The 13,201-nt window shown below is 38.8% G+C and overlaps 1 protein-coding gene across 1 annotated transcript; it reads right to left on the reverse strand.

Moving 5' to 3' along the window:
• Window positions 1–3,432: 3,432 nt before the first annotated feature.
• LOC145779872 (secreted frizzled-related protein 2-like) lies at window positions 3,433–10,929 on the reverse strand. The gene is made up of 5 exons (XM_082591541.1): window positions 10,794–10,929; window positions 10,025–10,170; window positions 7,184–7,363; window positions 5,589–5,666; window positions 3,433–4,893 (listed from the first exon to the last, which is right to left on the reverse strand). Exons 1-5 carry the CDS (start codon window positions 10,805–10,807, stop codon window positions 4,586–4,588), a joined length of 726 nt encoding a protein of 241 aa, XP_082447667.1. The 5' UTR covers window positions 10,808–10,929; the 3' UTR covers window positions 3,433–4,585.
• Between the last annotated feature and the right edge of the window lie 2,272 nt (window positions 10,930–13,201).

The following is a 13,201-nucleotide window of genomic DNA, read 5'->3' on the forward strand; positions in this document are numbered from 1 at the left end:
GCGGGCAGCGAGGCATGAGGCTGGAAGCTGCTGGGTTTGCCTGCAAAGCTCAGTGTTGGTGACATGCTGTTGCCATTTGATACCCGCAATGGCTCGGAGTGCTCTGCTGTCAAAGCCGTCATCATTAAAAATGATCGCTTAGCGAGATATTTTTCACACATATTTCTGATATTTTCTGTGGTTCATTAGTAAGTAAAACATCCAGCAAGTGACCTAATTTATGAGTGGGTTCAGAGATAATTTGGGTCAAGGAAAATGACTCCAGCAGAGCATTGAAAGTTACTTTGTTAATATCAACAGCCATAGGCGCCGAGTTTTCAAAATAGCTGGGCGGGCGAACACATACTGACACGTCATAAAGGTTATTTTGTGCGTTTTTCAAAAGGGCGATTTTGCTGGGTTGTTGGGCTAGCCTAGTTTTACATTTAAGTCTATGTCTCCTCTAACACGATTTGAAAACAAGTAATAAATATAATTGGTACGCAACAACGTCTGGTCCTGGTAATTCAGTTCCGCATGTTTTTTTGTAATTGGTACGTGCGGGTTGCAGAACGAAAACTGCAATACTGTACTAGTTCCATAATTACATTACTATTGTTGATACAACACGATAACACACACACAATACATCGGTGGGTTCATACGATAAGTCGCTCCTAGCGGGCGCACAGATACGACACAAGAGATGCTGTAATGCAACGCAGAAGCGATTTTACGGCAATTCAGCTCCCGAGAAGCCATCTAGCGATAAACTGCGCTATTGAAACGAGCTTACATTGAATCTACAATTAGAACAGTTATATAACAAAGGAGCAGAATTGCAACTTATGACAATCAACGGTTTCATCCGGCCAAACCAACAGGTGTGCACACTTTAATATCAGTGACGTAACAGACGCAACTGTGATGATTGAGAACACAAAATAGAGCATTTTGGCAACAGAGTTAATTGATAACGTCGTTTGAGAGAAAACTACTCCTTTGAAGAACAATGCTACAGTTTTTACAACGATTTAACATCTGGCGATGTTAAAACGATGTAAAAGCAGTGGAAATTGCGGTCAGACTTTTGCCGCAAATGAAGTTCCTCGCATGTTTGCGCAATTTACTTGATTTATAGCACTGGGCTACGAGTGGCAGAGCGGAGACAAACGGCGCGGCCGGACACTTTTGCTCGTTTAACGGCGAATCAACGTTGTTTAACGTTGCATGAATGTAACAATGGCAATAATTGACGAAAATTAATCGCTTAATTAGTAGGTGTAGTAGGGCCTATCACATGGCGACAAAACTCTGTGAATAAGGTAAGTAGGCTAGTATCAGAAGGTGGCAGATGGTTACAGATATTTTGGGACTTAAAATTGCATTAATTTTTTTTTTAAATTCTTGAAATGTCCGGCGGGCGCGGCCCGCCCACCCGCCTGGGACTCGGCGCCGGTGTCAACAGCATCCAAATGAATATTCACATCACCACCAATCAATATCAAATCACATCTTGTTGAAATAATTTCAAGCAATGAAAAAAATTCAGTAAAAAATGTGTGCAAGAGGATTGATAGGAGCCTATAAAATGATACTAATACCATTCTTTCATTCCTGTATATTAATATTAGGCTATGTTTGTTCAGGTAATCAACAGTACGTAGTTGGTGAGTAAAAGACAATCAGTTTACATCATTTTTATTTTGTAGGAGCACTCAAAAGAAACACTTCAACAAGTCATGCATCAAGAAGTGATGCAGAGAGGAGTGTCAGTAAATGGCTGCGAGGAAGCAGGGATCGTGGGGGAAGAAGAGCCGAACGATCAAAAGCTCTTGCTCTATCTATGAGTGATCCTCAACCGTTGCTCTGAGGGCCTGTGGATTGTTGTTGATTTCAGGGTCATCAACATTTATCGTTACAACTTTGAAAGGTTATAGTAAGGAAATGAAGCAAAATTTTTGAGTAAAAAAAGTGTAATGTTAAAGGAAAAACATCAAAAAACTAATGTCAAAATTATCATTCAATATGTCCGCCATTGGCGTCGATCAATCTCGCATCCAAGGAGGCACGTGACCGAATATTGTTTTCAGCGACGAAAATAAATTCGATGTTCAACATCATTTTAACCCTCAAAACGATTGTGTTTGGTCACGTCAGGGGGATGAAACACCTCGTGTCGCGTCTCGGACCCAAAGTGCTGCCGTGACGGACTCGGGTAGTTTGTTTTACGTGGATCAGGGAGTGAAACTGAACCAGGAAAACTACCGCAAGGATATTCTCGATGGTTCATTGTTGCCCTGGGCTAAAAAGCGTTTCAAGAAGCGTGCTTAGTCTTTACAGCAGGACTCAGCTCCGTCTCATGGAGCTAAAGATACGCAGGAGTGGCTTTCAGCCAATGTGCCACACTTCATTTCCAAGGAGGAGTGGCCACCCTCCCCCCCCCCCCCCCCCCGATGTGAATCCTCTTCACTTCAGGATCTGGTCTTACCTTGAGAGCAAGGTCTCGTCGACATGTCAACGAAGTTTGAAGGCTCTGAAGATGAAGCTTCGAAAGGAATGGACCAAAATTCCAGAGAGCGTAATTCGTGACTCGTGTAAGGCGTTTTCTAAATGTCTTCAGTTGGTGATCGATGCCAAGGGCGGACATATTGAATGATAATTTTGACATTAGTTTTTTAATGTTTTTTCCTTAAATATTACACTTTTTTCACTCAAAAAATTTGCTTCATTTCCTTACTATAACCTTTCAAAGTTGTAACGATAAATACTGATCACCCTGTATGTGTTCTGTTTTTTGGTCTTGTGTAATGTGTATTTGTGAAATTAAAAAAATTCACTAATTTTTGTTGACTTTATGTGCTGTTACAGTGTACAGTTAATCAGCAGTTTTTGTACTTCAGATACTATAGTCAACAGTGGCATGCCCTTTCGTAACCACGTCCAACCCGCAGTGGTTAGCATTTCATAAACCGCATTTAGCCTGCACAAATATTGCATCTAGCCTGCGTTTAGCCCGCTCGAGACCACTGTTTCCCCCTCGCTCAGCCCGTGCACAAACCGCAGTTATCTCGCGTTCAAACTGCGTTAAGCCCGCTCGGGACCACTGTTTGATTCACAATTGTAAAAACTGATCGACTTTTTTCAAGCAATTGATAGTAACTCTGTCAAGGTGCAAACAATCAACCACTTTCGAGCATTTGCAAAGTTGCTCCTGTTTTGAAGAAGCACAAGCGTTTTCATCTTCCTGTACACTTGAGAGTTTGGTAATGCATTCATTCAACAATGTGTTTAAAAGCTATATTTTGATTTTAAATTTTCAAACAATTTTTTTCAGTAGCGGATCCAAAGAGGATTTGGACACGTGCCCCCCCCCCCAAAAAATGTAATTTTTCCACGTTTTCACAAAATTTTCTCACTCAGTCAATTCAATTTTATTATTCCAACTGGCAGCACTGGGTAAACGACCATACATACTCTCAGCAGTGGATTTAAAGTAGAAACTATTATTTTGGGTTATTTAAAGACTATAATAATGATGCAAGATTTGAAAGCAAACACATTGCTTACTCAACTAGTTAACAATCGAATCGACCTATTTCAGTGTTACTAGAGCAGTGATTCCCAAACTTTTTCTATTCGATTACCATTTAGCAGTTTCATGCCGTGTTTCGCGTAGGCTACCACCTGCGCTACAACCAGAAAATCTCAAAAATATACAATAAAAGGCAACGAATTTTAGCTCAGCGCTTCAAGACCAAAAGATTTTAATGTTTGATTAAATATAATTACAGTAAGCTGTCGGATGAATAAAAGACCAATAGATAGGGTGCACTACTACTGCTACGATCAGTGGCAATATTGAAAACTGAAACGTTTTTGGCTTTTCTGTTAAACAACCTAGGTCAGAGGTTCTCAAACTGTGCGTCGCTATGCCCTTGGTGCGTAGTTTCAAATTTTCAAGGGCGTCGCACAATGATTTCGTTTTGTATCTGAACTCCATTGCATAATAAAGCGCTTACAGATATTGCCAACGAATAATAGTTAGTGACATTCTTTTGTAATTGAGAAAAAGAATCTTTTGAAAGTCAACTTCAATTTCTGACAAGGCTTTGCAATTTAAACATCTACAAACCTCCAGTTTTAATTTGATGAGTTTGGTCAAGTAGGCTGCGTACTGTATCAGCAAAAAACAAACAGTTTTAAGCCTGCAATTACACGAAACGTGACTGTGATGAGATAAAGTTTATCAAAATTTCCGGGGGAAAGTCCCCCAGACCAGTAGGCTAGCATTTACAGGAGGGTCCATGGGTTACTTTTTGACCCAAAAACGATCTCATGTTTCCCTCTCAACCGGCCTGACCCAGTCTCCCTGCCAAGCTATTTGCTTTGGACTTCTTACATTTTTATAGATCCGCAGCTGCGTGTTTTATGTTTTGAAGATAAAATACCTTGTCCAGTAAAGACTTCCATGTTACAAATTTAACCGAATTTCAATACTTTGTTGACATAAACGAAAACAAAAAGTAGCTTTAAGCTTTGTTTTAAAGCTTCATTGCTTTGTTGACGCAAACAGTTTGTTTACTTTAGACTCAGATTTATAAGCTCACGACTTTGCAATGCATTTTGTCTTTTTTAGTCGTTTTAGTAATTTTTTATATTTTTTGCTCCATTTTGTAATTGAGTTCAAAACCAGGTTCTTCCCTTCTGTCTTCCAGCCTGTGACCAAATAACGAGTTTTAATGCTTTTTATGACGTTACAAGTGCAATGGAGTCCATCTCGCATCCACAAGGAATTCTTCTTTGATTTTGGAATGGACTTTGGCCACTTGTAGACTTTTCTAGACTTCCGATTAATAAGAAGCTTTGTTCCTCCCTGATCAAACTCAAGTTGTCTCACACGAACTTTCATCACTGAAACAATAAAAGAAGAGTTAATTTTGGTACAACTTTGTGCTTATTGTACAAACAACTTAAGTTACTAAAAGCGAAAAGCTTTGAGCCTACTCAAAATGTAAAAGTAGGCTAGTCGCTCTCAATGCCTATATTCTGATTACTGAAAAGTTTAAAGTGTTCATCAGGATAATTATCGTTTCCAGCGCTAGTTGCAACGTTCATCTGATGAAAATGAAAGTAAAACCAGCAATACATCAAAATTATATATTCTGCCAATTTCTAAAAAGGTATTGGAGTTGAGTTTTTGCAGCAAAAAAAACTGTGCCAGATACCTTAGATGCTCAACAATAAAATTATTTGTAGTCTGACTAAGTTTTTGTCTGTAATTCTAATCAACATTTGCAATAAAACGGTTAAATTTCACTTTACAAAAATGATCATATTTGGAGAAACATTTTTTTTTAAGACCAGATAGACTGAAAGATCTTGACGCTATCGAACAGTTGTCTAGAAATGTTGGTGGAAGTAAAGCTGAAATTTTTTTCCAAGTCTAAGATTGAAATGATGGTCACTTCACGCATGACTTTCTCTTCTGGTTGAGAGAAGTTTACATATGAGAGCAATAATAGTAAGAAGATAGGATCGAAACATCGCGATTCCAAAGCGAAGATGTGGAAGTGTGTGTAGAGCTGACAGGAGACTGCGCAACCCACCAAAGTCAAACGAACAATATTTCTTGCGAATATTTCCGGCCACCTTCTTCTGGCGACATGGTAGGCATTGTTTCACTTCTGAAAAGTAAAAACACGTTTCCCCATTTGATGATAGATAATCTCATAGCCAGTGGGGCTGCTGTTCAGGAAGTTTGCAAACCGATCCGACCAAGCTAAAAACATCTGACACCAGTTTCAGTTCAGTTTCACGTTTCATTCCCGGTCATTGAAACAAAAAAATATCCCGTGCCATAACATAGCAGAGGTCTGAAAAAAGGTAGAAGCGATAAAACGCGAACGTTAAAGCGTGTTCGACACCGAAATGATTTAGGCCTAGAAAGATTTGGAACGAGACTTGACGTAGTCTGTGACAACAAGCTGTTCTGATTCACAACCAGTTCGCTTTATCTTTGATAAATTTAAGGTCCGCTCCGATAGCTCAGTGGTTACGCGCCCGGCTCAAAATCACGCGGCGCTAGTTCGACTCTCGGGGTGTGTGCTTGAGCAACGCATTTCAGGACTACTCTCCATCCAGCGGCACCTAGTGAATGGGATAATTCCCCTACAACAAGACTTCAACAATCGGAAACTTCACTCTGTCAATCTCGGTAACCGGCCCTGCGTCAAGAGCCTCTACAAGTATGCGAAACTACCAGGAATAACCTACCAAGGCTTTGTCAGTCCGAGGATAAAGATTCAAAACCAAACCAAGGTTTGCGCAAACCGGTGTGAGTCGGTAGGCACTTTAACGTAGGACAGGTTTCCTCGTGAATCAGCTGTTTGCAGTCATGTGACTCACGCCATTATGATTGTAACCTTATAAACTCAATTGACTACAGTCTTTAAGATCCTTCTTGCACTCAGTTCAGTTTCAGAAGAAAAAAGAACATTAGCAGAGGGTGGGAATCGAACCCACGCAATCGAAATGGCTATTCCCTTGCCCTAACCCTAACCCATTAGGCCACGCTGCTGTGGCGATACATTCACTTAATTTTCTTTGTATCAAAAATCTTTGGAGAAGATCGGATCGAGAAGATCGGAGAAGATCGGAATATCACGTGCTGAGTCACATGACTGAAATCAGCTGATTCGCACGGAAAACTGTCCTATGTTAAAGAGTCTACCGTGTGAGCCAGTTGAATGCAATCACTGCCTCAATGGATTGGCTGTTTTGGAATTATAATTCAATTGCAGCCAAAACCGTCCCGATAGCTCAGTTGGTTAGCGCGTCACTTCTGGAACGAAGAAGCTTCAAGATCAAGCGGCGCTGGTTCGACTCTCGGGGCGTGCACTTGAGCAACGCACGTTAAGGACTGCTCTCCATTCAGCGGCATCTAATGGATGGAATAATTCTCCGGCAACATGACTTCAACAATCGCAAACTTCACTCTGTCAATCTCGGTGACCGGGCCTGCGTCAGTGATTCAAAGCCTCTCCAAGTATGCGAAACTGCCAGGATTAAGCTCTGCAAGAAGCTTTCCCAGTCCGAGGATAAAGATTCAATCAATCAATCAATTTTTTCAGGAGATGCGGATGAATCAAGCAAATAGTTTTAGAAAATTAATTACAGACCGTTTCCTAACATGATGACTCACCAAGAGATGGCGCGAGCTGACTTTCTGGAATGCACAGATTTCCAACCTCACTGGCATCTGGAAATTTACTGCAATTGAGCATCTCCGGCCATAAGTAACCGAACAATTTCATTGTTGGAATACAAGCGTCACGCACCGCTACACACAGTGACCGACACGGTTGAATGAGCTTTTCATAACCTGCAACAATCATCAAATTTCATGATGGCATTCCAGATAGCAAATTAGTCTTTATTTACGTCTGCAGACGTTAAATCAATGTAAAAAACGACTGATTTGCTGTCTGGGTATGACCATTAGCCTAAGACGTGATTTGTGTCAGAAGAAGAAAGAGAAGAAAAATGAATTGTTTGGCCACATTTTAATTTTTAAATAGAAACGCAGAGTATGTTCGCAAATTATAAGTAAAAGCCCAGTTGCTTTGTCCAGTTTCCAGGGAAGATGGCGATTCGATGTCTTTGTTCTTCCCATTGTCAGTTTTATTCTTCTTGGCCATCACAATTAACAACCAGATCATTTGATTGAGAATCTCGGCAAGTCGCAAACCTCACTACAATTAACAAAATCTCAGTTTGGTTTCTTTAAAATAATAATTAATGTTTTAGTTTTTTTCACTTTCTTTCAACCGTAGTGCAGTATATAACTTCATAAATTTTATTTTGTAAGTTATTCGCGCTGAGGATGCGCAATTGCGCATTGTCATGGTGCGCGAAACGTCAGTGAAACAACAAAGCAAAGCGTCGATAATAATAATGTTATGGTTTTATTTATTGTCGCTCTACAATTGCTAACTTAAGGTCTTTTAGCGACAGGACTCATTTTTGTTTTCATATCGAGATTATGATGTCATTACGGTACATTATCACCCGACGTATCCTCTTTGCGTTATGTGAGCAAGAACACAATCGGTTCCCATTTTAAAGTTTTTGGTATGACCCGACCAGGAGTCGAGCTCAGATAAATCAGCACTAGAGTCGAAGGCAATATTGAGCTGGTGAAAAGCGTGGAAGCCAGCAAACCTCAGCTCAATAGGAAGTTGTTTGCCAGAGGTGCCTCGCATCTGCTTAACATATTTAATTTAATTTAACCATCATGTGGGTTTTTTCTCATGTTATTGAATCCTGTGATGTGCCTTACTTCTTTTGCTATGTTTAGTTCACTTTTGTGCACTCCTTATATTAAGGGCCAAAAGGTGGTATAGCCGAAAACGTTTGCAATGGTTCTTTTATTTCTTTATATTATATAAAATGTCGTGTGGTTGCTGGGCCTCATCTGCTTATTATTCACTAATTGCATTTTTCCTAACAAGTAAGGAGATGACATATGCATATTATATGACGTCAATCTTTGACTTAAAACCCTACAATTATTATTTTTTGAAACAAATAAAGAAGATTTTAGAAAAAATGTACAAACACAAATTTCCACTCTGTGCGCGCAGTCTCCGATTAACCAGAACGAAAAATTGTTTTCTAAACAGAGTAATTATACCATTTTGCGACAAATAGCACTTTTTAAACAAAAATTTATGTAATTCATTGAAAAACTTGAAGTGAGCCATCTCTGTGGTTGTCAGCAAAACAGTAATTTGACTCCTGTGCATTTGACTTGTCCTCTACACTTAATCCAACAAAACTGTATCATGGTTTAGCTTATAAAGATGTCACTTTCAACATAAAAAAGCGTTAGAAACCATGTAAAATATTTTTAAATTTTTTTAGGCAAAGCCACAGTGAAAACTGAACCACTCTAAATGATGTAGTGGCCACAAACACAGTGCAATTCACCGGCCGCTTGTGGTGGGCCCTGGGTGGCATCTGCTTTCTCATGTCTGGGTTGAACATACCTCAATGGTTTGTAAAAAGAATAATCCGGGTAGCAAACCACTTCTTTATTACATTGATTTAGCGTTTGCAGACGTTAAATCAATGTAAAAAGGACTGATTTTTTGCCTAGAATATAAAGGTGTTTTTTTATGGGAATGGATAAATAATTTGTTAAGTTTCAAAATAGGATGAATCAAAAGATATTTTAAGCCCAAGCGCAAGCAAACGCTTAAAAAGCTTCAAACAATTGGTTTAAACTTGAACGCCGTTTAACCTGTTAATCTTGACCTGTCTTAACCTTTGACCTCGCCCGGCACAGGCACTGTGAACATAAAAACCACATGAGAGACACTGGCATGCCAGTGAAGATTAAAACCAAAGCCAAATTAATAACTCAGAAAGAAAATCGGTCGTTTCTACATTGATTCAACGTCTGCAGACGTTGAATAGCAAGAAGTTGAAGAAGATTTTTATAAACAACATAAAAGAACGCGTTGCCTCTCGGCCGCAAAATCTCAGAACTACTTGAAGGCGATGCAAGTTTCTAAGGGGACCTGTGGGGGAAATGTCCGGCTTGGGCACCGATCTATTTCAGCGCATATGCAAATCCACTTAAGTTTGACATAATATCGTAAAGCTGAATTTCTGTCTGCGTGTAAAAAATTGTTTGTACTTTGTAGATTTGCTTAAACTGACACATAGTTTATGAGTTGAATTCTTTCCAAACCCGACTGGAAAATATCTGTTGAGAAGGAGCGATCTTCCTGGCGTCAGCACTACCTGAATACTCACTATAGAACAGCGATCATTGTGTTTCGCTAACCAAACTAGTGTAACTTCCACACTAGCCATCAAGACTTTTCCCGTACATCTTTTCCCTTTTCCGAAACACATGGAAAATATCTTTCCCTTATATTTCGAGATAGAAGATATTTTCCAGTCGGGATATTTCCGTATGAATATTCTCCTTATGAATTTTTACCGATTAATCATCTTAACTGACATGCAACTTTACCTTTCATGCAGACAGGGGCGTATAAGGCGCACAGAAACTTCCGAGTTTCAGGGTGGCATCTCTTCGATACAAGAGGCGGCCAAGGCCTCGATTGTTGTTTGACCTCCGTCATTGTTTCATGCCCGAGCAGGTTCGGCAGTCGCATCCTATTGTGAGGTAACACAATTATAGGGGATTAGAAAAGAGCATGCATTGTTCGATCACTAATGTGTACAATGTACATTCAGGTTTTTTGATAAGGATTTCACAGAAGCCGGAAAGATTCGATTCATTTTTTGTTTTCAGCACAAAACATCCAGCTCTGCATACGAAGAAGAGTCAGATCAACCAACAATGGTTCGACTCTCGGAGTGTGCACTTGAGCAACGCATTTTAGGACTGCTCTCACTTCAACGGCACCCAGTGAGCGGAAATTTTTCCAAACAACAACACTTCAACAACAATCGGAAACTTCACTCTGTCAATCTCGGTGACCGGACCTGTGACAGTGGTTCAAAGCCTCTGCAAGGATGCGAGAATGTCAAGAGGAAGATTCCAAGGAGTCTTTCTCACACCAAGAATAAAATTTGGTTGTCACAATTAGGATCGTGATACTTTTGTGCGTTGTCTTGTTATCTTCAGTTTGAAACCTATTGCATGAGACTAATCTCAGCACCACACTCCATAGTGACAACCTATGAACGAATCCAATTGTCCATCGTAAATTGACATTCGTAATCAGCAGTTTCAACAAAACATTGCAAATGAATCAAAAACACAATCAACCTACCTACTATATTCCATTCCATAGCACAAGCCAAAGTCGTTTGGTATGGTGCGACATTGTGTTCTATGGGCTAGAGGTGGATCGGGCAAAAACAGAATTGTTCGCCGGGAATTGAGTTGACTGGGCCCGCCGCGGCCGCTATTTCTTTCGATGTTTTGTCTTTGCTTTTCAATCGGCAGATGATTGGACTTGGCTTTGGTCGTAATGAGCACTGACGCAATTATGACCAACACATCTATTCTAGACCTCATTTTTACTTGTTTTAAAATACCAAAAGCAACAATCTGAAAACAAAACTACTGTATATGTTGAATTTGGCCAAAGCTTTAGGAATTCCCGGTAAAAGCAACCAACCTTTCAACACTATAAATATCATCACATTCAAACACCTGTGCTACTAGCGTGACAAACTTATTGTATATTAACTACAGCGAAAGTTCAATACGACAACAGATGTTCACCATATTTTGGCTTTCATGTTGCTAACACAAGACGTGAATGACAGACAGTTCTCGAACTGTTTCTAGTATCAAAATGTCTATCTGTAAACATTGCCTTGTTCGACACCACAGCCTTGAATTATGATGTTGCTTTTGCGTAGATACAATGTATGACACATCAGCCACAAAATGTTCTTATTACTACTTTTTAACAGAGGCAGCTGGGCAGCACTGAAAGTTAAACTTCAAGCTATTTTGGGCCAATGTGGTTGACTAATAATGATATTTTTGAAGGATAATCCTTTTATTCCTGGTGCCTTTTTTATTCATATCATGCAGATGCATATCCTCAGTTTAAATAAGGCAGTACAGAAAATATACAATAAATAGAAAAATTGCATTGTCTTTCTCACATCACTTTAACTATTCTATTCAATTTATTCATTTTTTATTGTTTCATTGTAAATTCAATTTTCAATTCTACTTGATTTTTTATTGCTGGCGCGAACGATAAAGAACGATAAGTCAACATACAAATTTGGCACCAACACAAGGAAACCAAGAAGTTTAAAATATGTTTAAAATATAAAACAGTGTTTGGAAACACCATCCTAAAAATGCACAGTCACCAAGCCTAGAAAAGAAAGTGAAAAAGAAAGCTTTCATTTTGTCGGTTGTAAAAATAGGCCTACAAAATCAACATTTGTAAGTGCAACAAGAGCGATTTCAATTTTACCATACATAAAAGAAATTCAAAAAGTGACAAGGTTCCAGAACTTTTTACATTGAGAGTCTCGCATTCCAAAACTTAGCTGTGATGTCATAAAAGACTCAGTAAAGTAAAAATTACAGGATGTGCAGAGATGCATTACATTATGAAAGCATACAGAAGCATTGTGACACAAACCACTGAAGCTCCAGACTAATTAGACCAGTAGGTTTTCATATTGATTCATTGTCTGTAGACGTTAAATCAATGTAAAAAAATTACCGATTTGCAGGCGGTAATTTTTACTACTTGCTACCTGCAGGCAATTTGAAAATTTTTTGGGCCTCAAACAACTTTTCATATATTGCTGGTTTTCTTTGGTTGCTGGATGGTTTTATCCAGGTAACTAATCAGTTCTCTTTTCCATTGATTCTACGTCTGCAGACGTTAAATCAATACAAAAAAGAACTTATTTGCTAGCAAGGAGAAGCAATGATTGGTCTCACTTGCACATTGTCTTTTATTCAACCCCTCAAAGCATTGGGAACATGTTGAGCAATCTTCAACAGGAAACAATAAAAGCCACAACAGAAAAACCCATTTTAAAGTTGAATTGGTTGAGCAGTTAGCAAACTAATGATTTCAATTCCCGACTAAATCGTGGACGCCGCTATTCCAGACGTTCATTACTGAAAGATATCTTCACTTTGATTGAGTTCCATAATATATTACTCAACCCATGTACAAGTTTTCAAAGAATGACATCTTTCAAAAGCTTTAAAAAAAGAAAGATTAGTTAATTACAATATCGTAAACGTTTGTGTGTAATGTGTTTCCCAATATGAGAAATCTTGGTGATTATAAAAAATTAATTATCTCTAACGTTTTTCACCTTCACAGCATCCAATTAATGTTCTATTCTTACCTCTGTTGTTTTTATAACTATTTTGAAAAAGTACAAAAAATGAAAACAACTCACTAATTTTTTTCAAAAATTTAGACAACTACATTGATATGATTTCTTTATATTTCCTGTTTCCTTTTTAATAAACTAGTTGAGGAAAACAACCCAGACTACCTGCTCGTTTGCTGTCAATGCGATCATTGCCAGTTTCTGGATGTTTTGCTGTTATTTGGCAACTAAATTGAACTATTTTCTTAATAAATGCTTAAAAACTGTTTTATGAAAAAAAAAAAACGTCAGTGAAGAAGCTACAAGCATGTAGGTGCCTGTTTTACGAGTCGTATACCCGACTGACTGA

This window comes from Aplidium turbinatum, chromosome 11, assembly GCF_918807975.1.
Source record: "Aplidium turbinatum chromosome 11, kaAplTurb1.1, whole genome shotgun sequence".
Classification (NCBI taxonomy): Eukaryota; Metazoa; Chordata; class Ascidiacea; order Aplousobranchia; family Polyclinidae; genus Aplidium; species Aplidium turbinatum.

Coding starts and splice junctions, on each gene's coding strand:
- LOC145779872 (XM_082591541.1), bottom strand. Junction 7,364..10,024: donor CGCCCCTGTCTGCATGAAAG/GTAAAGTTGCAT, acceptor TGATTGTTGCAG/GTTATGAAAAGCTCATTCAA. Junction 5,667..7,183: donor TCAGCTCGCGCCATCTCTTG/GTGAGTCATCAT, acceptor TTTACTTTTCAG/AAGTGAAACAATGCCTACCA.